This window comes from Hippopotamus amphibius, chromosome 5 (genome assembly GCF_030028045.1).
Source record: "Hippopotamus amphibius kiboko isolate mHipAmp2 chromosome 5, mHipAmp2.hap2, whole genome shotgun sequence".
In the NCBI taxonomy this organism is placed as follows: domain Eukaryota; kingdom Metazoa; phylum Chordata; class Mammalia; order Artiodactyla; family Hippopotamidae; genus Hippopotamus; species Hippopotamus amphibius.
The window spans coordinates 18,588,920-18,612,208 of record NC_080190.1 but is presented as its reverse complement, the minus strand read 5'-3'; the positions used below and the strand labels follow the sequence as shown (position 1 = coordinate 18,612,208).

General features: G+C 45.1%; 1 protein-coding gene across 32 annotated transcripts in view; it reads left to right on the top strand.

Moving 5' to 3' along the window:
- Positions 1–23,289, top strand: part of TCF7L2 (transcription factor 7 like 2) — a 192,658-nt gene that overhangs the window by 67,099 nt on the left and 102,270 nt on the right. For all 32 annotated transcript variants that reach the window (XM_057734564.1, XM_057734567.1, XM_057734568.1 and 29 more), the window contains one exon: positions 7,831–7,932. In XM_057734564.1, coding sequence (XP_057590547.1) covers positions 7,831–7,932 — 102 coding nt within the window. The remainder of the gene's footprint in view (positions 1–7,830; positions 7,933–23,289) is intronic.

The window sequence follows — 23,289 nt, the reverse complement described above, 5'->3', positions numbered from 1 at the left end:
ATATCTAGTGTGCACTGAACACTGACCATATGCTTTGTAAAGGCTGCAGGAATCCATGTGTTAGAGCAGAAGGGATTTTTGAGGTCACGTTCCCAAATTTACTTCTATAGACTTAGGCCCAGAGTGGGGAAGAGGTTGCCCAGTGAAGAAGTGAAACTGAAATGATTGCCCAGCTAGTGGCAGAGCTGGGCCTGGAAAGTAGGTTTCCGGACCCTTTCTCTCAATGTGCTACTCCCAGGAGCACACAGTCATAATTGTAAGATTGACTTTTTCTGGAGAGTGGAAGGAAGGTCTCGCTCCAGCCCAAGGGGGCCCATCCAAGTTTGAGAGGAAGGGCCCGGTGACATTCTTTCCAGCCTGTGCTTCCATGAACTGCTATCCCATAACCTCCCTGCAAAACCCCTGACCGGGCAAATGCAAAAATATCTCAGGGACGGGGTATTGAATAGTCGGCGAGGTAAAGAAAATAGTGAATCCCAAGTTCCAGTGACTGGATTTTGTTTGTTTCTTTGTCGTTTGCTTGTTTTGCATTGTTTCTCCCTTACTGTCTGTGTCCTCAGGAGCTCTGGTAGAAATAATTTTCTGGTGGCTTTGGAGGAATGTAGTTGAATGTTTGCTCACCGACCTGTGGGGGAGAAGAGAGACGGTAGGTGGTGGAGAAGGGAGCATTTGTCCCTTTGGGGACACTGTGAGGCATTCTCTTAGCCGTGCCCTTTGAGGCATGGATCCTTGGTTAGAGATCAGGTGAGGATGCATCACAGGTAGTTGATAAAAAGCCCAAGGAAGGTGGAGGCGCCTTGTAAGGTACTTGAGGATGACGTTGAAACACGCTGGAGACCTGAGCCCCATGAGGCTGCCGGCTGACCTAGGGACCTCGGGCAAGGCCCCAGTGTCCTCCTTGTCAAATGTTAGTTGTGACTTCCTGACCATTCATTTCATAGGATTGCTGTGAATGTGGTTGTGAACTCTAGATACTCTCTGAATGTGAAGTGATACTGTTAGGACCCTTTAGTTGTTATGATTAGGAGCAAAAAGGTTAACTGTAAGGATTTCATTTAAAAATCTTATAAACCTAGAGATTATCATGCTAAGTGAAGTGAGTCAGACAGCGAAAGACAGATATCATTTGTATGTAGAATCTAAGAAAAAAAGATGAAATGAACCTATGTATGAAACACATAGACTCATAGATGTAGAAAACAAATTTATGGTTATCAATGGGGAAAGAGGGGGGCGAAGGATAAATTAGGAGTTTGGGATTAGGAGATACACACTACTATATATAAAATAGATACGCAACAAGGATTTACTCTGTAGCACAGGGAACTATATTCAAGATCTTGTAATAAACTGTAATGGAGGAGAATCTGAAAAAGAATATATATATATATACACATACACATACATATCACAGAATCACTTTGCTATACACCAGAAACGAACACAACATTGTAAATCAACTGTACTTGAATTAAAAAAAAAAAAATCTTATAGCAACCAACCCATTTGGGGATAAAAAAGCTGTTAAATTGCTATTTTGCACAGATGCCTTGATCACCCTTCCCCTCCCCGCCCCCTGGCCCTTTTCCTCATTCTTTTTGTGTTGAGAAATGCGGTAGTGACTTTAAGGGGAAACATTTCGAAGTTCCTATCATGTTGGCTTCAGAGAGAGAGCTCGCGGGGGCAATCATGCTTCATAAGCAAATAGTGTCTCTTTAAACAGAACCTCTATCCTAGGTTTTCTGTGGATTTTCAAAAGAAGAAATTCCTGGACTATGTTTTAACCTTGGACAAAATAGCCTAATCTCCTATACCTTCTGCATCTGCAGGAAAATTGATCAAACCAATTTTATAATGCTGGCCCCTGAGGATCCTGCAGGATTCTGAAGCCTTCTGAAATAGTTTCCACTCCTGGGTATATGTGATCGTTGATAACTTCTGGAAACCTGTTGGTACCTGTATGATTCAGAGGGTGGGCTGTATTAAATTAGTCACAACTTCTGGCATTTTAACCATGCTGGATAAATTGGGGTTTCCTGATCCCTAGGGCAGAATTACTTACTGAGAGAAGATGGGCAGGATTCTCCATCTTCCATTTCTGAGAAATGAAATAGGTTTAGAAAGTGACAGCCAGCCCTGTTCTTTAACAAGCCTAAGTGTGTGGATGTGTATTAGGGGTGAGCCTCACATGAGCTTCTGAAGAAGTGTGTATGTGCCGTCAGCGTTAATATTTGTCTTTCTGTTGTCACACTGAGTTTTCCTGTTTTCCTCTTAGGATGAGGGGTTCCTGGTAGCCTTTTCATTTGTGAAGTTCAGCGATGTGACCATAATGATGGCCTTACCCCTTCTAGCAAAAGCTTTTGTAGTAGAGTTGGCCTGGCTCACGATGAATCTGTCCCGTCCGTCCCCGCCCCCCCCCCCCCCCCCCCCCCCCCCCGCCCCGGGAAAGTGGGAGCAAGTTACCTCGCAGGGGAGGAAGGATGAATGAATTTGGACATGATAGGCCATGGCTGGCAGTACTCTCAGTGTGGGGTGTTTGGGCAGAGTATTTACTTTCCATTTTATAAGAAACACAGCATGTACAGCTTTCTGGCACTCGCGAGTTAGGAAGACCTAGCAGTCCAAATCTACCACGAGGATGGTTTCCAATTAATTTGGATTCTTTGTAAAATGGATTTTCCTAGGAAAAAGCACCCCTACTGAGACATAGCTTGGATTGAAGAGGCTGTTTTGTTGTGGGTGTTTTTGCATTTAGGTAAAGAATGCATGTCAGGCAGGGGAGGGGAATAAGGCCTTCAAAATTTGAAAATCAGCCCTTTTCTGGGAGACAGACTCTCTGTGGGGTCGTTTTCCAGAAGAAACTGGTTTCATCTCCATTGAACAGTCTGTTCAGGCCCCATAGTACCCCCTTTACCACCCGGAACCCTGCATTTTGCCCTAGCCAGGGGGCTAATGCCATCTGATGGTGGCAGATAGGGTTGGCATAGTGTGGACCTAATTCCAGTGTTGTGATATGTGAGAGTTCTGCAAAAGAGGAGCTTCTGAACCTAGAAAGTTGATCCCAAAGCACCCGGGGCATGTCACCCCTGACCTGCAGAATTTCTGCCTGATGCTCTTTTGTGGTGACTCCCTGATATGTGATGTGTTGCCAGTGTCTCCTGGGAAGTGGGTGAGAACTTTTGCACACGTGAACCTTTTCCAGGCAGAATTGCTCAGGGATTTTCAAGCTTCTGTTTCGGAAGGAGGGATGATTATTTCCATTGAGATTGTGGTCTAGTGGTTGGACCTTGTGACTGGGAGTCACGGCCAGAGAACTCGGATTCTTTTCCAAGCTCTTCCCCTCAAACTTGAGTCTGCTAGTGACAGTTCCATCCAAAACGTTGCTCTTGGGCCACTGAACATGCTTTTCTATGTGATGGCCTGTGGCTGTCTGGATTTAAGACGCAGTGAAGGAATGTGTGCCATCTGACATGATTCAGGTGTCTACACATTCAGTCCCTAAGCCAGGGATGCTGGACTGTAGCCTATAGGCCAAAGCTGTCCCGCCTGCCACCCGTGAGCTGAGAATGGTTTTCATTATTTTTAAATGGTTGAAAAAAATCAAGAGGGGAATAATATTTCCTGACCCAGGAAAATCATAGGATGTTCATATGTCAGCATCTGTAAATAAAGTTTTATTGAAACACAGCCATGACATAATACGTGTGTGTCTGTGGCATTTGTGTTATAACAGCAAAGTCGAGTGGTTAGGACCAAGATGGTGTAGGCTGCAGAGCTTAAGATATTTACTGTCAGGACCTTTACAAAAAAGTTTGCCAACCCTGCCCTGGACAGATAAGGCGGTGGTCTCCACGCGCCCGTCTGTCAATGGAAGGGAGTAAGTGAAAGCAAGTACCGGGAAGATGCTCTGGTGTTGTTTCAAGGATGTGAGGTTTCCCAGCAACTTCGGTAGCATCATTGTCGTTGTCCTCTGAGTTGTTCTGTGTGTTTAGATAATACATTTGTACGAAGACACCCCCCCCCCCCCGCCAGCGCCCCGAAGGTGGCAGCTTCTCTGAGCAGCCCCACCTCACCATCCTTGTCAGGAAAAACGGGGCTCCTGGGGATTCGGATGCCTTTGTGGGAGCAGGTCCTATCAAGCCCCCTTGATTACCTGCCGATCACCAGGAACATAGATCTTGGAGGGAGCTTCTGATTCGGAAGACCCTCCCCATTTTCTTTTTTTATCGGGGGAGGTGGAGTCGGATAAATTAGAGCTGTGAACCTTTTTCTCTTTTGCTGACAAGTCAACAAGCCTTTAAACCACCTTGATTCCTTTCAGGCCATTGGTGGTTTGTATATATTCAAGACTCTGCCCACAGGTCCAAGGTTTCACTTAAGGTCCCTGAGACAGCATAAAATATGATTTTGGGGGGAAACCCTAAATGGGCCATGAGCAGAACATTATTATGAAACAAAGGATGAAACTCTTAAGCCAAGATGGCCCTATTTACTTATTTATTTATTTTTACAAAATGAAAGTCGAGTAGACTCCATTTCAGCAGTTTTCAATGCAGGAATTCCCACAGCCCCATTTGATTGCAGTTTGTTGAAAAGTTTAATGTTTTTGTAGGCAATTCATAATTTCCACGTTGAGCAGCCTAAAAGGAAAGGAGCCTGGAGCCCAGTGTTGTTTTTATAGTGGGATGGTGGGAACTTTTTTTTCCCCTTCCCTGAAAGGATATAAAACCGAAGTTGAACTGTTGGGAAAATGTGGCATGGCGATCTGGCCCTTTAGTAAATCCGAGATGCCTCCGCCTTCAGGTCTTCCTTTAGGACCCAACAGAATAGAATTTCCTGCTGCTTAGTGTCTCCAGGAAGGAAAAGATTTTCCTCTGGGCTATAATAGTACCTAATTTCCTTTCTCTTCCCTTTATTTATTTATTTTCCCTATTAATAAGGACCAATTGTAGAAGATGAAGGAACCTGGGAAACCCATCACTTTTGCAGGAGGTTAATAACTTCCTTTAAAAAATCCTAGCCTAATACTCGTTTCCCCAGAAGGAACCTCGTCAGCCTGAGTGCCAGTCAGGGCCCAAGGGACGGGCACAGATTTGCAGGGACCCAGCCGCTCTGTGGGATCGAGTTGCAGCAGGATGGAGAGGTTGGGGCTGTCACTGCGGAGTTGCTGCGAGTCGGCGGGACGGGGGCCGTCTTCCCCACCATCTGGATTTGGTTAGCTCTCTCTGGGCAGCAGGGCCGAGTCTCATTTCCTCCAACCAGTAATGTTATATAGGCAGTGATCCTGGGCTGCCCTAACATAATTGAAAATTATGTGTATTGTAGGCTCAGAGCGCTGAAATGTAGGCTCATAAAAATATGTGGTGCAGGTAGCCTGCGGAGATTGGATGTGGCACACAATGAAGCTTTTATGTAAAGTAAGAATTATAAGTCTCCACATTAATATTGCATGGTGGGTATGATCATTCTTGGGTGGGGTCCTCAGGGCAGACCTGTCACCCTCAACAAAGCCTAAATTTCCTCATTCTTGGGAGCTGGTATTTGGATGCAATCAAATCGGTTTTGCAGATGGCCAAAGACGAAAACTTGTCCATGAATGTAATCCTCACCAGCAGGGGCAGAGGGAGGTGCAGGTTGTGGTGACTCGGCTTGGCACTTTTCTGCACAGGTTTTTCTGTGAGGAAGAGGTGAGCATTGGCGAGTGTCCATGCTGGTTGGCCTCAAGGAAATGACTCTGTTGAGTGGTTTTTGACCAATGAGGCCCATATATTTATGTGGCAAGTGAGAATGGGAAGAAGTAAGGGTGAGACAGTGCAGAATAGATTCCCATAGCCCGCTGGCTCCGGTTATAGGGCTGAAGGAGACCATGGAAACATTTACTTCAGTGGCTCTTAATTTGGGATGATGTTGCTTCTGGACAAATATTTGGAAATGGTTTGATTAAAAGGGTCACTCGGGGGTGCCTGCTGACATTTCCTGTCTGGGGGCCCAGAATCCTAGAAGTCCCTTGGTGCTCTGGGCAGCCCCGTACCCACCGCATCACAGCTAGGACAACTCCTTCAGTTATAGATGAGAAACTGGAAGGTCTTGTGGCGAGTTACCAAAACTGGTAACCAGGTTTCCTCACCACAGGAGGCTTCTAGGTAAAAGTTCTGAAGTGGCAGAAGTCGCTCCAATCCCGTCTAGATCTAGGCTGGGAAGACGACTGTGCAGTTTGGCAGGTACGTCTAGATCTAGGCTGGGAAGACGACTGTGCAGTTTGGCAGGTAGCTCGTGGGTTAGGTATCAACGGCTTTAGGTATCACCGAGTTTGGCTTTAATTTGCCAGCACAGTTGTGTCTTTGAGGAACCCGTGGAAAAGCTGGTGGGTGGTTTTGGCTCTTCATCTCATGTGGGAGTGGAGCACACCCATCTTTCTTTCTGGACTGCCCTTTGCCGTCCTTTTTCTTTCTGTCCGAATCCTTCTGACTTGATGAGACCTACTCTGTGCAGCCTTCCTCAGTCTCTTTTCTTGTAAATGTCACCTTCTCTCCAGGCATTCCCTGGCCACATTCCCTGAGTCTCTGTCTTGACTTCACCACATTCTGTCTTGGCCCCCTCACCTGTGCCTAGGCTCTCTGAAGGAACACATCTTTGTCTTTCCAAGATGTTTCGCAAGAAGACTGTGCACAAGGCCAGCTTTAATCTGTGTTCCTCAAGTAAAATTTTCTATAGAATTAGTAATAAAACTAGCCTCTGGAAAGATCAAGATGGCGCCTTCATCAGCTGGCGCCTTCATCAGTTGGCCTTTGGAGGTACAAAGGCTGGTGTTGACGTCCTTGTTGAAATCTTAGCGTCGTTTCTAATTTTTTTGGGTTGTGAAGCGAAACTGGTGTAATGTCACCAACAAAAGTCAGATGCCTGGGAGTTGTTTTTATGCATGTGCTGAATACCTCTGTGACTAGATGGGTTGTCGGCTCAGTTTCCACGACCTGCATGAGGAGCTGGATCAATTGATTGTTCTCTGAAGGCTGAGGTATCACTTTGAACAGAAGTAGCTCTCTTGCTCTTGTGCCAGGTGTTCATTTTCTACTGCAGAGAAGGGTAGAGAAGGACCCATTTGGCGTATACCTTTATTTTTCTCTCTGTGGTAGACCTGTGTGTTATTTAAGAATTTCTTTGGCGTTTTGAGATGAGTATGGAAATTGCATCGCGCCCTGTCTGTGCATCTGTTAACGAAGAAGTATTTTTGTTATAAGCTTTGGGGTTGGATGAGGGATTCCATCCTCACCTTACTCCGGTAGCTTCTAGTGAAGGACAGCTGCACGTATATACTCAGCTTTCTTGAAAGTGAAGGCTGATGGCATTTTCGAAATGAAGGTCATTGAAAGAGCAGATTTAGAACTGATGGTCTCCCAGGATGCCTCCAGCTTGAGATTCCGTTTGCTTTCTTCCCTTGGAAGAGATGTGTCCTGTCTCTTCTTCCCTCTCCTCACTTGCCTCTGCTCCTTCCAAATGAGGTAGTATTAATGACATCATTTTATCTGAGGCCACCCTGTGGTTTGAATGCAAAGACCAAGCTAATTGCTAATAAATTGATGTTCTATGCATGTACCTGTTGAACATGAACTCTGAGGAAGAACCTGTCGGTGTTGCCTGATTTTTCTGTTGTCATTGATGTTGCTGTGATTTGCATGCTTTCAAGTTTTTTGGTGTCATTATTTGCACGCTTTTAAGTTTTGCACTTTCTGATCCATGTGTCATGTACCCCAAGAGTTATCTCTTGGGGCAACTGTTTTGCATTTCTTTTCTCTGTTCAATTTCCATGTTCATCTTGTTTGTTCCCTCCAGTATCTTCAGATGAAATGGCCACTGCTTGATGTCCAGGCGGGGACCCTCCAGAGCAGACAAGCCCTCAAGGATGCCCGCTCTCCATCACCGGCACACATCGTCGTAAGTGACCTTGCAGAGGCATCTGCTTCTTTTATTTTGGGGAGATAAAATGCTCTTTTGTTGATAACAGGCCTTGTTTATCAGTTTTTCTTTCTTTAAACATAGTTTTTTTGGGGCATATTTTTGGATATGATTTATGTCTAGAAGGTACTTGTTTTCTGCTGTTGGACGACCTTAAGGATTGGTGTGTTCCCACCACCCTTTTCTCCTAGTATTGGCTTAGGATCTAGCTTTGTGGGTTCCAGTTAATAGGGCATAATCACCATGGTGTGGGGAAGACCGGAAGTGGTATTAAAGCAATTAAAAAAAAATAATACCCCAAATCTTTCCTGAAAAAGTCATTTAGGGGAGGTGAGTTGCAGAGCAGAGAATTAAGAAACTCAAAAGGAAAACCCTGGATTTGAGACTTTCTAATCTTATGCCCCCCACCACACTCACCGATTTATCCTAATTATTGGCAAGGAACAATCTAGACTAACAGAAAAGTTTCATCTGGGCTGATTGATTGTAAACGTAGAGTACAAATGAACTTGGAAAGGCTTAAATTAAAGTTAATCTGTACATCCATGGCTTTAAAAGCGTGTGGGTTTAATACAGAAAACGTTTGTACTACTGAGAGACTAGAACATAAAGTGTCTGTCTACATATATTTTTAATGCACTTTCTTAGGGTTTTGTAGGCTCTGAAAGTGGAATTTATAAATTAACCTCTTGAGAAGGTAGCTCAGCCATCTTAAAATATTCTCTTCTATATATTTATATCATGAGCTGGACTTCACACTTTTGAAATAATTAATGGAAGACATTTTCATAACGAATCCATGACAGGTAGAATTATGCAAAGCATGAAACAATTCATGTATTTTTTATTTAAGTATCACAAAATGTTATCCATTAATATATTTTGCCTCTGTGTTACTTTTAATTTTGAAAAGTGGCAAAATAATTTTCTTAAGTAGAAAAATCTTAAGATACATTGTGTCAAATTTCAGGCTAACTGCCTCCTTATTTTGTAGCTTGCTATAATTGAGTATATATTATTTAATGAATTTTGCTTCTGTTATGTGAATATTAAATATGTATGTATGTGTGTGTATATATCACAAAATGATTTATTTCTGTAAAACCCCTTCCTTGAATCATCGTTTGTGAAAAGTTCTTATGATTTCTTATATTATAAATGGGGCACGTAGAAAAAAGGTTGACATTGCCCAGGAGCTTCTTCCTTCCTCCAACCCCACAATGCTCATAGTCACACATGCTCTTATAGTGCTGAGATTTCAGGGCTGGAAGTAACCTTAGATCAGCTAGGCCCTACCTGCTCTCAGACAAGGAAACGGGTCCAGAGATGCTTAAGTGCATTGCCCAATGTCACACGCTGAGTGAGCGGCCAGAGCGGGAACTGGGCCCAGCTCTCTGCCCTCTTTTCAGGGCCTAGTGGACTGTTCCCTCCTAAGGGAGTCGAAAGTAACTTTCCGAGGCTGGTTCTGTTTTGCTTACTCTAAATTGGCTCGTGGTCAGGGACAGTGTCATAGGTGTAAAGAAGTTGTTGACTTGAGGTTCTCATGCAGGTTCCTCCCAGAAAAATGAATGCCATGTAAAAAAAAATATTTTAACAATACAGAGATTGTTTTATAAGTCCTTGAGGGGACAAGGAGGAAGCTAGTCTGTTTCACTTTTCCTGCCTCCCTAAGTGTCCCAGTGGGGGTCTAGATTTGAAATTTATTTTTCTGCTTTTGGAAATGCTGGGCAGGGCTCGCCCACGTGTGTGTTTGTTTTTTGTTTGCCTTTCCTTTCCTTTCCTTTTCCTTTTCCTTTCCTTTCCTTTTCCTCCCCTCCCCTCCCCTCCCCTCCCCTCCCCTCCCCTCCCCTCCCCTCCCCTCCCCTCCCCTCCCCTCCCTTCCCTTCCCTACAGGGAAGGGACACTGTCTTTAAAATCTCTTGGAGGCTCTTCCTCTCTTGAGTCTGGAAAGAAGAGGCGATTCTTAGAAGTGGTTCAGAGTGGCTGCAGCCCCTTGTGGGTGTGGCCTGGAGGTGAGCCACCTCCAGGTGCAGTGGTGAGCGTTACCCCCTGTGCAGGAGTGGGGTCTGTCCATTCGGAGAGAGAGAGGTGATTCCCCTCTCTCCGTCCACCCACCCCCATCCCCTCCGACCCCCAGATCCCATAAGAGCCGTTGCCACAACTTAGGCCCCAAGCACTTTGTTTTCACGTGTGTAAATGAACAAGCAGGGAGTGGATAAGACATCTTTCCAGCGCCAGTGTGGACTTTGGCAAGGGGCGCAGTGAAGGGACTTGGTTCCCTTTCCTCTGCATGTTGACCACAACCACCACTGTGGAGCCCACGCCGCTGTTCCAGTGGAGACCCTTGTCCAGAGGAGCCGCAGCTGGAATGCGATCTCCTGTGCTTTCTGCTCTGCTCCTGGGTACCTGAGGAGGGGCACTGCGTAGAGGTTATGGGTTGGTGGTAGTGGAGGGTGGACTCTGGGAGCTAAAGAGAAAAGGAAAGCCACGAACTTGGACAGAAAGGAAACCAAATTCGGGAAATACTTAATGCTTGTGGCAACTGAGTGGTGTCTTTGGTTATACGAGTCAGCTCTGTAATTGTACGTTTCTGCAGTCTTCACCTGACACCGGGGGTGGGGAGGGGGTGTGCGGGTGGGAGAGGAGTTAGTAGGGGGAGAATGGGAAAGTAGAGGGGAAGAAATTCTGGAGGTGGTTGACTTACGGGTCACGTGTAGTTTTGGGGGGATTAAGGAGTTGTATACCTTGGGAGTATAAATTTATGATGACCTTTTCACGGGGCATAGGGCAATGTGCTGACCCAAGCCAGCTTGGCAGGTACAGCGTGTCTGTTTACACGGGGAGCATTCTGGATTGTGGCTGATGTATCATTCGAGTCTTTGTATAGCTCAGCACTGGCCAAAAGACTCTGATTGTGCTTCAGACTCTCTGATGAATGGCTAACTTTTCTCCAGACACTGGGTTCTTCCTCACTTTTTTGTTTTTCATTCTTTTGAATAAAACGTTGCAATGTTTCATCAGACCTGTTTCAAAATAATTGTCTGAGGATTGCTTCCTAATTTCTCCGAAATTTGGATTTATTGTAATTTCTGGGCCAGGCTGTTTCATAATTATTTCTAATGTTTTATTTTGAAACTAGAGAAGTGTTCAGTGTTTGTTAGTAATCATTCTCGAGACTATAGCTATCACAGGTTGCTAAGAAAATAACTTTCCCTGGTAGCCGTGGGGGTTAGAATTTTCAGATGGGAATTTAAAGCATTTTTTGGGGCATATTTTAATCTGATTGGACTTTTTTTTCTCATGTGGTATGTGGGTTACCACATTGTAAAAAAGAATGGATGTATAGAATAAATATTCTTAACAAGTGGAGCTCAGTTGATCGAATAATATTTATATTATGAAGCAAGCCCCACAAAGTTTAGTTCCTGTAATGACATAGCATCTTCTTTATTATAATCTGGTGGCTCCTAATTTGTGCTCAAAAGAGAGTAGAAATTATTCCCCAAGGATGATGATTTTAAAAATTTATTTTTGGGCTAGCCAGAAAATAGCAGTTCATACAGCAGATCTGTCTCTCTCTCCCTCTTCTTGGCTATTCCTTTTCCCCCAGTTCCCCCAGAAATTCACGGATTTCCTTAAGTCACAAGTGCCAGAATCCTGTCTCTTCTCCTCAGCCTCCCCAGTTCATATTCTAATTCATAGAATGCGCTCATATTTCTCTCTCGGTGGCGTTTTTAAATTTATATTTCAAATTCTTTGCCCTTAAACCCCCCCCCCCAAAATGAGTGCCAGACAGCTGGGCTGTGCTAAGTGGTGGCCTCTGCGTCTCGGCCGACCCACCTCCAGGGCCCGTATAGGAGCCTCTCCCTGGACACCAGCCCTGGTGTCTTTGCTACACAAAGACTTTCATTTAACTTCCTTTGTACCCAGCAAAAAAAGATTCTGTACCAAAAATGGTGGTATTTTGGTATAGCGTGTATCTTACAAAATGGCAAAAGGCTTCAAAAGTTCCTCCCATTGTGTCTTGCGGGTTTCCTTTTGAAGTCAATGTGGAGTTTTACCTTGGGGTGGATTTCTAGCGGTTCTGGGTCTTGTGTGTTGTGTTGTGTAATGAGCATGCAGGTGTGGGATGCGAAAGCCGTCTGAATCCCGAGGAGCAAAGCCCGCCAGGCTGGAGTGTGTACTCTTTTTTGTTGTTGTTGTTATTGCTTAAATGCTGAAAGAAAGCGGGAAAGCTCTCATGAAACATAGCCCGATGGTAGGACTTCAGACAGGGTGTCTGCTGTTTGAGTTGAGAGTTTTCAAGCTCAGAGGCCATGCTGAATCTTTCACTGTTGTTTCTGAAGAGTTTGGGGACAGGCTGCAGGGGGATTGACTTGCAGTTAATAACAAAAATTACTGTGAGAGCATCCTCTCGGTTATTAAGTATATGTAGATGTTTTGGTGTGTTATTTGACTTGGGTTGCATTCTGTCCTGCTCTGCCAGATACTTGGTGGCAGTTGGTATGTGGTAGGAAGCTCTGTCCTAGATGCTGAGGTCCAGCAAAACCATCGTAGCCCCTGGCTGTGTGGGAGGCTCTATGCCAGGTGCCCTGAGGGGTACTGGGCCCATGAGGTGTATCATCAGGGAGATGGGATGTCCGCTGAGAAGTTGGTGAGGATTACGGGCCGGGGCCATCCCCTGAGGAAATGGCATTTAAAATGAGATTCGAAGGATCATTTGGAGTTGACCAGGTGAAGGTACTGCAGAAGAGGGATGGGAGGTGGGAGAACATTCCAGGCAGAAGGAAAAACGTGTGAAGGTCCTAAAGAAAAGAGAGCGTGGCTATGACAGAAACAGAAAGCCAGCTACGATGGCTGCAGGTCACAGGAGCACGGGACAGTGGCCTGGGTAGGATATGGTGAGGATTTGGCGTTTGATCCTAACCACTGTGGGAAATCATTGTGGGTTTTGGCTTGTGCTAAGCTGCCGGCAGTGGGGAAGGTGAAGTGAACAGATTTGGAGGGACCATCAGTAGAACTTGCTGATGGATTCGATGTTGTCAGTGAGGGTGAGAGGTGGGTCAAAGGTGGGTGGATGGAGATGCCATTCGCTTAACAGGGACTATTGGGGAGGGGAGGTTTGGGGTAGAAGAGTTGTCTTTAATTTAATTTTTTAATTTCAATTTTTTAAATTTCTGTCTCTCTCTTATTTTAATCTAAGTACAGTTGAATGAGTTGTCTTTTTGTTTGTTTGTTTTTTGGCCACACTGCACGGCTTGCGGGATCTCAGTTCCCCTGACTAGGGATTGAACCCAGGCCACGGCAGTGAAAGTGCCAAGTCTTAACCAGTGGGCTGCCAGGGTTTTCCCCTGAGTCGTCTTTTTAGAGAGATTAAGATACTAGGTTTCCTGACCCCACAAAGCAGTGTGGCAATATGAAATGGGAAAAATCCAAACTTAATTAACAGTCCAAACTTAAGAGTAACGTTGATTATTAAATTTAGATTTCCATTTATTCAGAATGTATTTATGGAAGGGTGGAGAATTCTCCCTTTCCTTCTCCAAAATTTAGATAAGTAGCTCGAATTGGTCTTTCTCTTGGTTTTGTGTTCACCATTGATTCAATCACTGACTCACATTCATTGATCTTGCAAATATTGAGTGATCGCTTACCGCGTGGGAAAAAATATTCTAGATGCAGAGAGAAAGTGGAGTCGGTGATTAATGATAATCACAATAATAACAAATAAGGCTGGGGCATTTCCTTCATGCGAGGCATTGTTCTAGTTTCTTTTCAGAGATTTTATTATCCCCACTTTACAGAGGAAGAACTCTGTACAGGGAGGTGAAGTATTTGCCCAGCTGTGGGAGTCAGGATGTGAAACAAGGCATCCTAGCCCCAGATCATTCTCTTAACCCCACTGACCCCAGAGGTGGATGAGGAAGAGACAGGTAAATGGGGCACAGTGCCATGTGCAGAGTGTTGCCGGGGGGCACCAGGTGGAGCCCCCAGCCACAGCTGGACAGGGTGGGCTTGCACAAGGAGGACCCGCTAGCTTCACTGGTTAGTGGGATGTGAGGTTGGGTAGGGATTCGGTTTCTGGGTATGGTTACTGCAGAGGATTCACTGACACATTGTGGGAAGGGAGGGTGGATGCTCCTGGAGCAGGTGAACCTCGGGTGACGTGAGGGTGTGAACTGTGCCGACTTCCTGAAAGCCTTTCCCCGTGCACTGTCTCCACTCCCTCCACTGCATGTACACGTTCCTCTTGTTTTTTTGTTTTGTTTTGTTTTTTTAAATCCATTTATCTGTGACTCAGCCAGACTTTCTGGAATACTTAGGATGTGTTTCCTAGCAGAGGCTGAGTCAGAACTTTCCCATTTCACAGACAGAACCACGATTAAAGGTGTATGTTTTGTCTAAGGATGTAGAGCAAGTCTGTGAGCCCTGCACAAATATCAGTATTTTTATAAGGAGAGCTGTGAAGATCTAATATTGAGAACTAGGCAACCAAGTTTTGGGGGAAGGAGTGGTAGATCGGAGCAGGTGTGCTTTAAAGGGAGAGAGTGGAGTTAAACCCTAAGATGGCCCATAACAGTCTATGGTTAAAAGTCTAAGCTTCCTGTCTCCTTCCAGAAAATGTTCCACGGCGAGGAGTTCTGAAGTTCTGAGGTTTGGGTTCATGGTGCGGCAGCTGACCACCATGGCGATGGAAATACTCTACCAAGAAGGATTGTGTAAGCCCAGTTGTATCCTCTTCAGATTAGAAGCACAGAAAGTTTCACAACCTTCAAATCACATGCCGTGTCACTCAGCGCTGTCCCTTCTGTTGTTTAATCACTGCTCAGAAGTCCTCTGTTGGCCACACTGTTTTTGAACACAGAGATGGGGCATGTGTCCTATCTCCTGATGCAGACCATTTCCTTTGGTAGAACATGGGCTCTTACAGTTCTGTCTTCGTATTGCACTGAAATCTCTCTCCTTGAAAGGCTCAGACTTGATTTCTGTGTTGCTGTTGAGATCTGCTCAGGCTTCTCCCACTTACCCATCTTGGGAACAAGAAGGTAGCTCTTGTACATCCTTCTCTCATCACCAAGTTTTCTCTTCAAGATTATCCTCCACTGTGACTCACATCTTCGGTGACTGATCTTAAACTATTTAAGGATGGGAATTGCTCGTTGATCGAAAAATCCTACCTCTAAAGTAAGTGACATTGATTGTTAAGTGTAGCTTTCCTCATTCATGAACTTTATGTTCATTGTAGACACTTTGGAAAATAGCCCCTAATCTTGCCGCTCAGAGATTATGTTATGAATCGTTCGCTCTTACGAATCGTAGCCTTTTCCCTCCGAGTGTATTAATATTTATATTTGTTTTGAACATTCTTGAGCTCCTGGTAGTGCTCAGAGTTTTCAACCTTGTATTTATTTAAAATGAAAATTGCTGGCGTGAATAAGCACGTCTCCGTGTCATTAAAATTCTTAAGGATTGTTTAATGACCACATAATAGCCCCTATTGTGATTATACCCCAGTTTACTTAATCAGTGCCCTGTTGTTGGGGCTTTAGGATATCGCCTTTGTTTCAGCTACTCTAAACAATCCTGTGATGAACATCTTTGTGTGCCCCCTCCCTACCCCCGCCCCCACCCTGTATTAGTTTCTTAGGACAGATGCCTAGGAAGAAAGGTAAAAGAGAAAAAAATTGTAAAACATTTGTTGGTGCATAGCCACAAATTTCTTGCTGATAGGTCTCAACTTTTATAACTACCGGCACTGGGTGAGAGCTAGGCTTACCATGATCAGGATGATTTTGTTGTCTCTGGGGCATTAAACAAAAGGAAAAATTCAGGCTTCCCTGGAGGGATGTGCCGTTACTCCAAGTTGCCACAGGAAAGAGACCCAGCCAGCCCAATGCAAGCCAGCCTCCCTAAGGCCTGTCACCTTCAAAACAGGCAAACAAAAAATGAGTGCTTCTTATATGGTTAGTAGGTTTTAAAGTCAGCTGATGTTATCGTGGTTGTACAGAATGACACCTGTGCATTTTAGATACAGCATAGCTGTTTAGATACACTTTATTAGCCCCCCTGAACATATGCAGCACATTTAGGGCTATTTTTAGAGGTCTCGGAGTATACTTTTATAACTCCAAAGGATCATAGAGTTTTTTACGTTTTAGTATCTCTTAATAAAGCTTATTCTTGGGCAAAGATATTATTTATCTGATGCTGTGTATGAGCTTGTTAAGAATATGATCCTGGATCGTGTTTCTGGGAAAACATACCTAATTTTCAAAAATGCCATTTGTTGGTGTGTGTAAGGTCAGTCCGCAGGGAGTGTGGGGAAGGCTGGCAGCCTCAAATCAATTTCGACCATTTCCAAATGCTGCGACTTGTGCTCGGGTGAAAAAGTCTTTGGCAGCTCTGGGCTAGTGTTTCCTGACGTTTGTGTCACCGAGTGTTAAGGTTACTAGGAATAGGGTTCTCTCCTGAAGCAGGTTTAGGGAAGCTCTGGGTTGTGCAGGGTCCGTTTCTTCACGGCAGGCTCTTGACTCCCCTGGGTGCTTGGAAACTGTAGGAGGAGTCCCTAAAGCCTGTTCGACTAGAGAATTCTTCTTGGCATCTTCAGGGACAAGATCAGAGCAAATTCTAGAAAGTTGTTTTAGTTTCAGTACCTGCTTTGTTTACACAGCGTGGGAGCCTGTTTTAAATTAACATGGATGTACTTCGAGCTCAACTCATGGATTTGCCTGTGTTTATCTTTCCAGTAAATAAAACAAAAGTGTTCATTTGGCACCGATCCTGTCCTGCTTGTCCTTTCTTGCCTGGCTGATTCACTCTGGGTATGGGGCTTGCTTCTCCAACCAGATTGTAAGTTTCTTGAAGTCAAGGAGCCCCCATGGTTTTATTTCTTTGCAGGTGGCTTTCTCCTCTCTTACTGTGATAATTAAGTACAAAACTAATTTCTGTTGCGAGGCAGGAGTTGATTTGGTCTGGAACGAGTGTGGCTTCATTGTTACTGCAGAGAGTTCAAAATTGTCCTTGTTTTAGCACAAGAGCTTGTCCACATGTCTACTTTCTAACTTGACAATCCACCCTTGCGCGTTCCCGCTCACAGCAGAACTTGTGTCATCGCCCCAGTGGCATTTACGTAAATGTGGTTCACACCGAAGCTTCAGAAGTTTGGACTTGGAGGGTTTTTGTCTCTTTCCAATCTTGTTTAAGCTGACTGTTGCTTAGGAATCCTGTTACAGGATGCCTGAATTTTTTAAGAGAGTACCCAACTGGGACATCTAAGACTCGATGATTTATTATGGGAAATGGGTATTTTCAATCATGTAGGGTATGTGACGTGATCTTCTGATGGGCTTGTTAATGGCCTGCAGGTCAGATTTTCATCTCTTTTAATCCATTAATATAACTTAACACCTGGATTTCAGAATTGTCCCTTGGAGTGTACTTGGGAACTAGGGAGGGAGGACCCCTAGAGGGGTCTAGACGGGAAAGTGTGTTGTCACGTCCACGTTGCACATCAGGATGTGAAAATCCCGTGAGTGAGCGGAGTTGCTCAGGATCCCATGGGCAGAAGCAGCCATATTCAGACAGTCATCCAGACCCTTTCTCCAGCCTGTGCTCTCCCCTGAGTGTCTGATTCAACCTCCATTTGGATGCCAGATAGACGTGGGAAAATTAGCTGATTCAGAATCAAAGTTATTATTTCCGCCTCCCCTCCACCACCCAGCCTGTTCCTCCCGGTGTTCACGGTCCCAGGCAAGATCGTGACCGTTCACCCTCTGCGTGGGCCCCAAGTCTTGGCGTTCATCTCTGACTCATCTTCTCCTGTCACACCCCACAGTCAGCCCACCGGCCTGTCTTGTGGGCTCGTGATCCATCCACATGGCACATCAGCTCTGCCTTCAGAACAGCGGTGGCTTCGCCCGGTTTTCACCGCCTCCTCCGTCACCCCTGAAGTCCAGGCTGCCGGCACCTCTCGCTGGGGTGTCGCCAGAGCGCTCACCCCCGTCTCCCCACTTCCCACTTTTGTCATTTCCCACCTTCCTTCCTTGGTCCCTACACATCATTTCCATATTTGATAGGACCTTTTAAGTCCTTAAATAGATCGTGTCACATACTTCTACTGAAAATCTGGAGGATAGGCTTTGTCTTTCGAAAGAGACCCAGAGCAGCTATGAAGAGGTACTTGGCATCTGTCCCCTGAAGGTGACATACAGGTCAGCTGGGCCCAGGACAGGCCACACTTTGAGTGTGGTGTTGGCTGGAGGAGAGAGGGTGGGGGGCAGTGAGCCCCCATGCGTCCGTCCTTTGCTAGGGCAGCAGGATGTGGCTGATGTCTGGGCACCCCCCTCGGTACCGCATCCGCGCTCTGCCCATCTCTGCAAGTGTGCAGTCTGTGCAGCCGTAGCCTGTCTGCAGTGAGAAGCTTGTGGGGAACTGGCAGGCCTGTTGCAATCTGTTCTCCAGCCAGAGCCTGCACAGTGAGTGCAGGATCCGGGCAGTGATTGAGTGCATCTGTGAGACGACTTGGTGGGCTTAAATGAGATGGGGTCGCCATGTGCCAAAGTGCAGGGGGGCAAAGGCCTCTGGTTCTTCTTGCTGGAGGGTGCAGGCTGCCTGCTTCTCTCCCAAGAACATGGTCTGTGTTGCCCAGGAGCTGGGGTGAAGAAAGTAGCAAGTGTTTAAAAAGGCTGAAGAAGGAAAGAAGGCCCACACCACAAGCCTTGGGACTGAACTGTCCCTGTGGCCCCCAGAGACCAAGGGGGTGTGGAGTCCGCATTATCGAGACCTGTCTTTGGACCCAACCTCTGACTCTTCCCCTTTCTGATGCTCCTGAAGTTAGACCCAACTCAAGGATGCACGTAAGATTCTGAGAGAAGTGTTTTTCCCCAGCCCTTTCAAACTCAAAGGAGAAGCCAGCCTTGCTCGGCGGAGGGAGAATATAAAATCTAAATGAAATGTTTCTCAGTAACAGAAAGGGGAGCATGGCTGAGAGGAGGGGCTCCTGGGTAAACCTTTGGGATGATGCAGTGGAAACTCAGGAGAAAATAGTTTTTTGGGAAGAGGTAGCTAGCCCCCTTCCGCCAGAGCTCACCAATGAAGGACTGTCTGAAGCCAAAATTGTACCGACCAAGGCAAGAGGAGATTGTCAAAGATGGAATAAGTATGTTTGACCAGGAGAAACCATTTGCATGTTTAAAATACAGCCAAATATCTTTCCTCCATTCTTTCTCAAACCCCTTCCCATTCCATTTCCACAAAGTGCTTAAATGGCATAGTCTTTATTATGCTTTCCTCTTAAATTATTGAGTTGTTTTCATGAATCAAGAATAACATCTATGTGCCAACCTGCCAGTGTAAGAAAACCAAATGTTAGCAGTGGAGCAGAGTCCACATGTATCTCTACACCAGTTTTGTGGATTTGTTTGTTTATTTGTTTTTCTGCTGCTGACAGCATCCTCTTTTCCACCTAAGTATAGAGAACTACCTTTTCCCTATTCTGGTTGGTCCAGGTAGACATGTGATTGGGCAAGGGGCAGGCATGTGATTTAAGCAAAGATACTAAGGAGACTTCACTAGGCAGAGAGGATCTAACTCTGTGTCTCTTTGCAGCTACCTACCCACACACACACACACACACACTCACACTCTCTCTCTCACACACACACACACTGAACGGAGGGGGCTCATTTGCAGAAGAGTGAGATGTGTGGGAGGAGTGTCTATATGATACCATTTAATTCTGTTAGCTCGCTCCAGTCCTGGACTGTCCAACTAGTCCAGTCTTCCAACTTAGGAAGCCAACTAGTCTGAGATGGTTTTCTGTCACTTAACGACCAAAGGAGTTCTAGCCAATACAGTTTTAGCCAATACAGTTTTCCAAGCCTTAGGCTTATAAAAAATGTTTTGTGTTTTCAATTTTTTCAAACATGCTGGAGCGTGAACTGATGCTTCTGCTACTGTGTAAATAGGGACGCGTGTGAAGGAAACTTACTCGCCTTCTTTAAGAACGGGTTGATGTGCGCTAATCTGAGGAGACGTACCATACACAGTTTGCTCCTACAAAAAGTTTCTAGAGAGAGGCTTGTGTGAAGAAAAGCAGTTTCCATGGTTTGCTCCTGTGGTCATGGGGAATTTTGAAAATGAACTTTGAGGCATTTTCATGAAATTCCTGTTTTCATATTTTTAGTTTCGCAGAGTTTTCTCTTCTGGCTCCGACTTAACATTGTCATCTTTGCCCCAAAGTGCTCTTATTTTTGTTCTTTGGGATAATAAAGGAGCAGCTAGTTAAAGAATAGTACTAAGCACGGCCCTTTTTGTTGAAAAGTATGATCTTAACCCGCATAAATGAGGAGATGCCAGTGGTCTCCTTTACATATTAACACTTACTCATATTATTTTAGAAGCACTGCTTTCTTATCATGGATAATCATTGGCCAACTGAGCATACAGGTGTTTATTTCTGCTTGATTTATTGATTGTTACAACTTTACTGTTTGATGAGGGTTCTGTCCGCTTTCCTATAAAACACACGTGAACCAGGAAAGGATCCTGCAGCTCCAAAAGACCAAAAAACCTGTTATTCCAAGGACTGTGAGCAGAGTGCAGTGTTTGTACCTAGACTGAGGCTGGGGAGTGTGTGTTTGGAGCATTGTGTTGAGAGAGATTCTGAGGCCTTATATGTCCCAGCTCCAAGGGAAAGGAGGCACTGACATTAATATCGGGGTGAAGGAGGATGGAGTTAGGGATGGTAGAGGTGTCACAAATGTTATTTCTGCTTTAGGCAGTTCACTTTGAGGGGAAAGTGTCAGAAACTGAGCCCTCTACTGGGTCTATCAGGGCGCGCTCAAATATCCATTACGATGGACATTCTTATGACTCACCATTTAAAAACTTCTTCCAAATGAAGCGATGGGAAAGAGCAACATTTTTCTTTCGTCTGGAGCAGGAATGAGAATGTACGTAGGAAAGTGAACCTCAGGTCTGGAGTTGGGCTGTGGCTCCACCGTCCTGATTCATTTTACTTGGTTCCTCCCACAGCCAGGGGCTCTCCTTGCCCTCCAGGACCAGTGGGTCTTGCAGGACGTGACGTGGACCACGTGTGACGTACAGATTCAGTCCACTTTTTGTGCATCACACCTGTGCATGTTGGCAGTATACACAGATTTCTGACAGTTACTAAAAAATGGACTTCAGGGGTGAAGTCCACACTTCTTCTTTCCTGCCACCCTACCATTAAAAGTTGTATGATTAAAAAATCAAGTGTCTAAAGAGGGTGATAACCTTAATGCTATCTAAACTTTTATTTTAGAAGGGAGGCTTTTTTTTTTTTTTTTAAAACAAACCAACTCCTTGTTTATTTAGTTTGTTTTGGGTGCATACCTGTGATGACTTTCATCCGGATTTAGTCTTTGCTCTATGAGTCCAGGCCTGATGTGAGTCGCAAGCACAGTTCTCATGCCAACAATCCCGTGGTTGGGCTTTAGAACATGATTTGAAAAATATAAGCCATTGAGAGGCAGTCAGGACATATGCTGAGCTGGTGCGTGTTTGGACATCTGTGTGGAATAAGTGAGTGGGCAGAGAAGGGTGTGTGTCAGGGAGAGGGAGGGTGGGCCATTGGCGCAGGGAAGTGGGCTGGGGTTCCAGCAGTGGCCAGCGCCACATCCACAGGCCAGCAGGGGTGGGTTTGGCCAAGTGTCTGGATGCCTGTGTGAATTTCCTCCCAAGTTTTCAGTTGGCATCGTGGGATCTGTTGGATCTGGAGCCAAGGGTGGGAATTGGTGGGGATCCTGTTAGGTGCAGGGGTGCGATACCAGAGGTCGGAGCCAAGGGAAGGGGCTTGGGGAACTTTTTGTAAAGCGCTGTCCTGGGGCCTGACTTATGACAGGATTGCGCGTTATAGAGCCTTGCCCTCTCTGTGCTTGCTCTCCTATTCTTGATTTTTTTCCTGATTTTTGTGAGATTTTGTTTTAATCTCACAGTTGATCCTGGATTGGCGTGCTGATGACTTGGGAGTTCTCTTGGTCTAAAGCTCTCATTGTGATGATAAAGAAAGGGATGCATGAATTTAAGATCAAGATAATGATGGAGGTTTACTGAGCACTTGCTAGTTCCAGTAATTTACAAATGTTGCTAATTTCCTGCTCTAAGTAATTTGCATGATTGTCATGTTGAACCGTCACACACCCTGTGAGTTAGCGACTTCGCTGAGACTCTGCAGGGAGGGGGCGGGATGATCTGCCCAAGGTCACACAGGTGGTGAGTGGCCAGCTGGAATTTGAGCGCGGGGAGTCTGACTCCAGCACTGGGGCTCTCACGTGTAGGTGTTCATGTTGCTGCTGTAGGGAGCGAGTACACAACCAGGGACACAAACCAGGCTGGTGCTGGCCAGGCTGCTTCCAGAAACACAGAGGCATGTGTTGTGCCTTTGAGATGCTGTTTATTCCAGTTGAGGAAACGAGGCTTTGTGGGTTTTGAGGAGGACAAGGTATGAACTCATGGCAAAAGAAAGGAACCAAGAAAAGGAGGGTTGCATCAAGATGAGCCTTCCATTCATTTAACTTATACCTCCCTTCATGTGGTGTGGTTGTGTGTCTGCACACTTGAGGGTGAGTGATCAATACAAATCTTTTTGGAAAGTACATTGGATGGAAGGCTTTTGTGAGTGTTTTTCTCAGGTTATCAACCATTTAGTGCCAGGCATACTCTTTCATGGTGTAAAAGGATAATATAACAAGTATAGCCACGCACCTGCCACCTACGGTAACAATTATTAATCTTCTCCCTTGTGTTTAAAAGAACCAAACCAAACCTGTGCTCCCCTCCCTAGTCCATGATCTTCCCTCCAGATACATAACTATTACTGTTATAACTTGATGTCTTCCCAGTCCAGGTTTTTACACTTTTGTACACCTATATATTTGGATTAAAATGTATTACAATTAATGTTAATGGTTTTTAAATATTAGGTAAGTGGTTTCATATTTCATAATATTCTCCATAATATTCTTGATTCTCTTATCCAGCATTGTGTATGAATTTTACCCTTGTTGTACATTTAAATATAATTCACCCATTTTAACTGCTAGGTACTATTCCTTTGTGTGGCCATACCACTGTTTGCCCATTTCCGTGTCGATAGTTATTTGGATTGCTTACAAGTTTTTGAGATTACGAATTATGCTGTAGTAACCATTCTTGGGTATGTGTGTGTTGGCACGTGTATGAGTGTTTCTCTGAGGTTCATACTGTATAGAATCATTGGTGGGACACAGGATGCTGGTGTTCAGTCAGAGTTCACAAGATATTAATCATCATACTCTCAGGAATGATTGAATC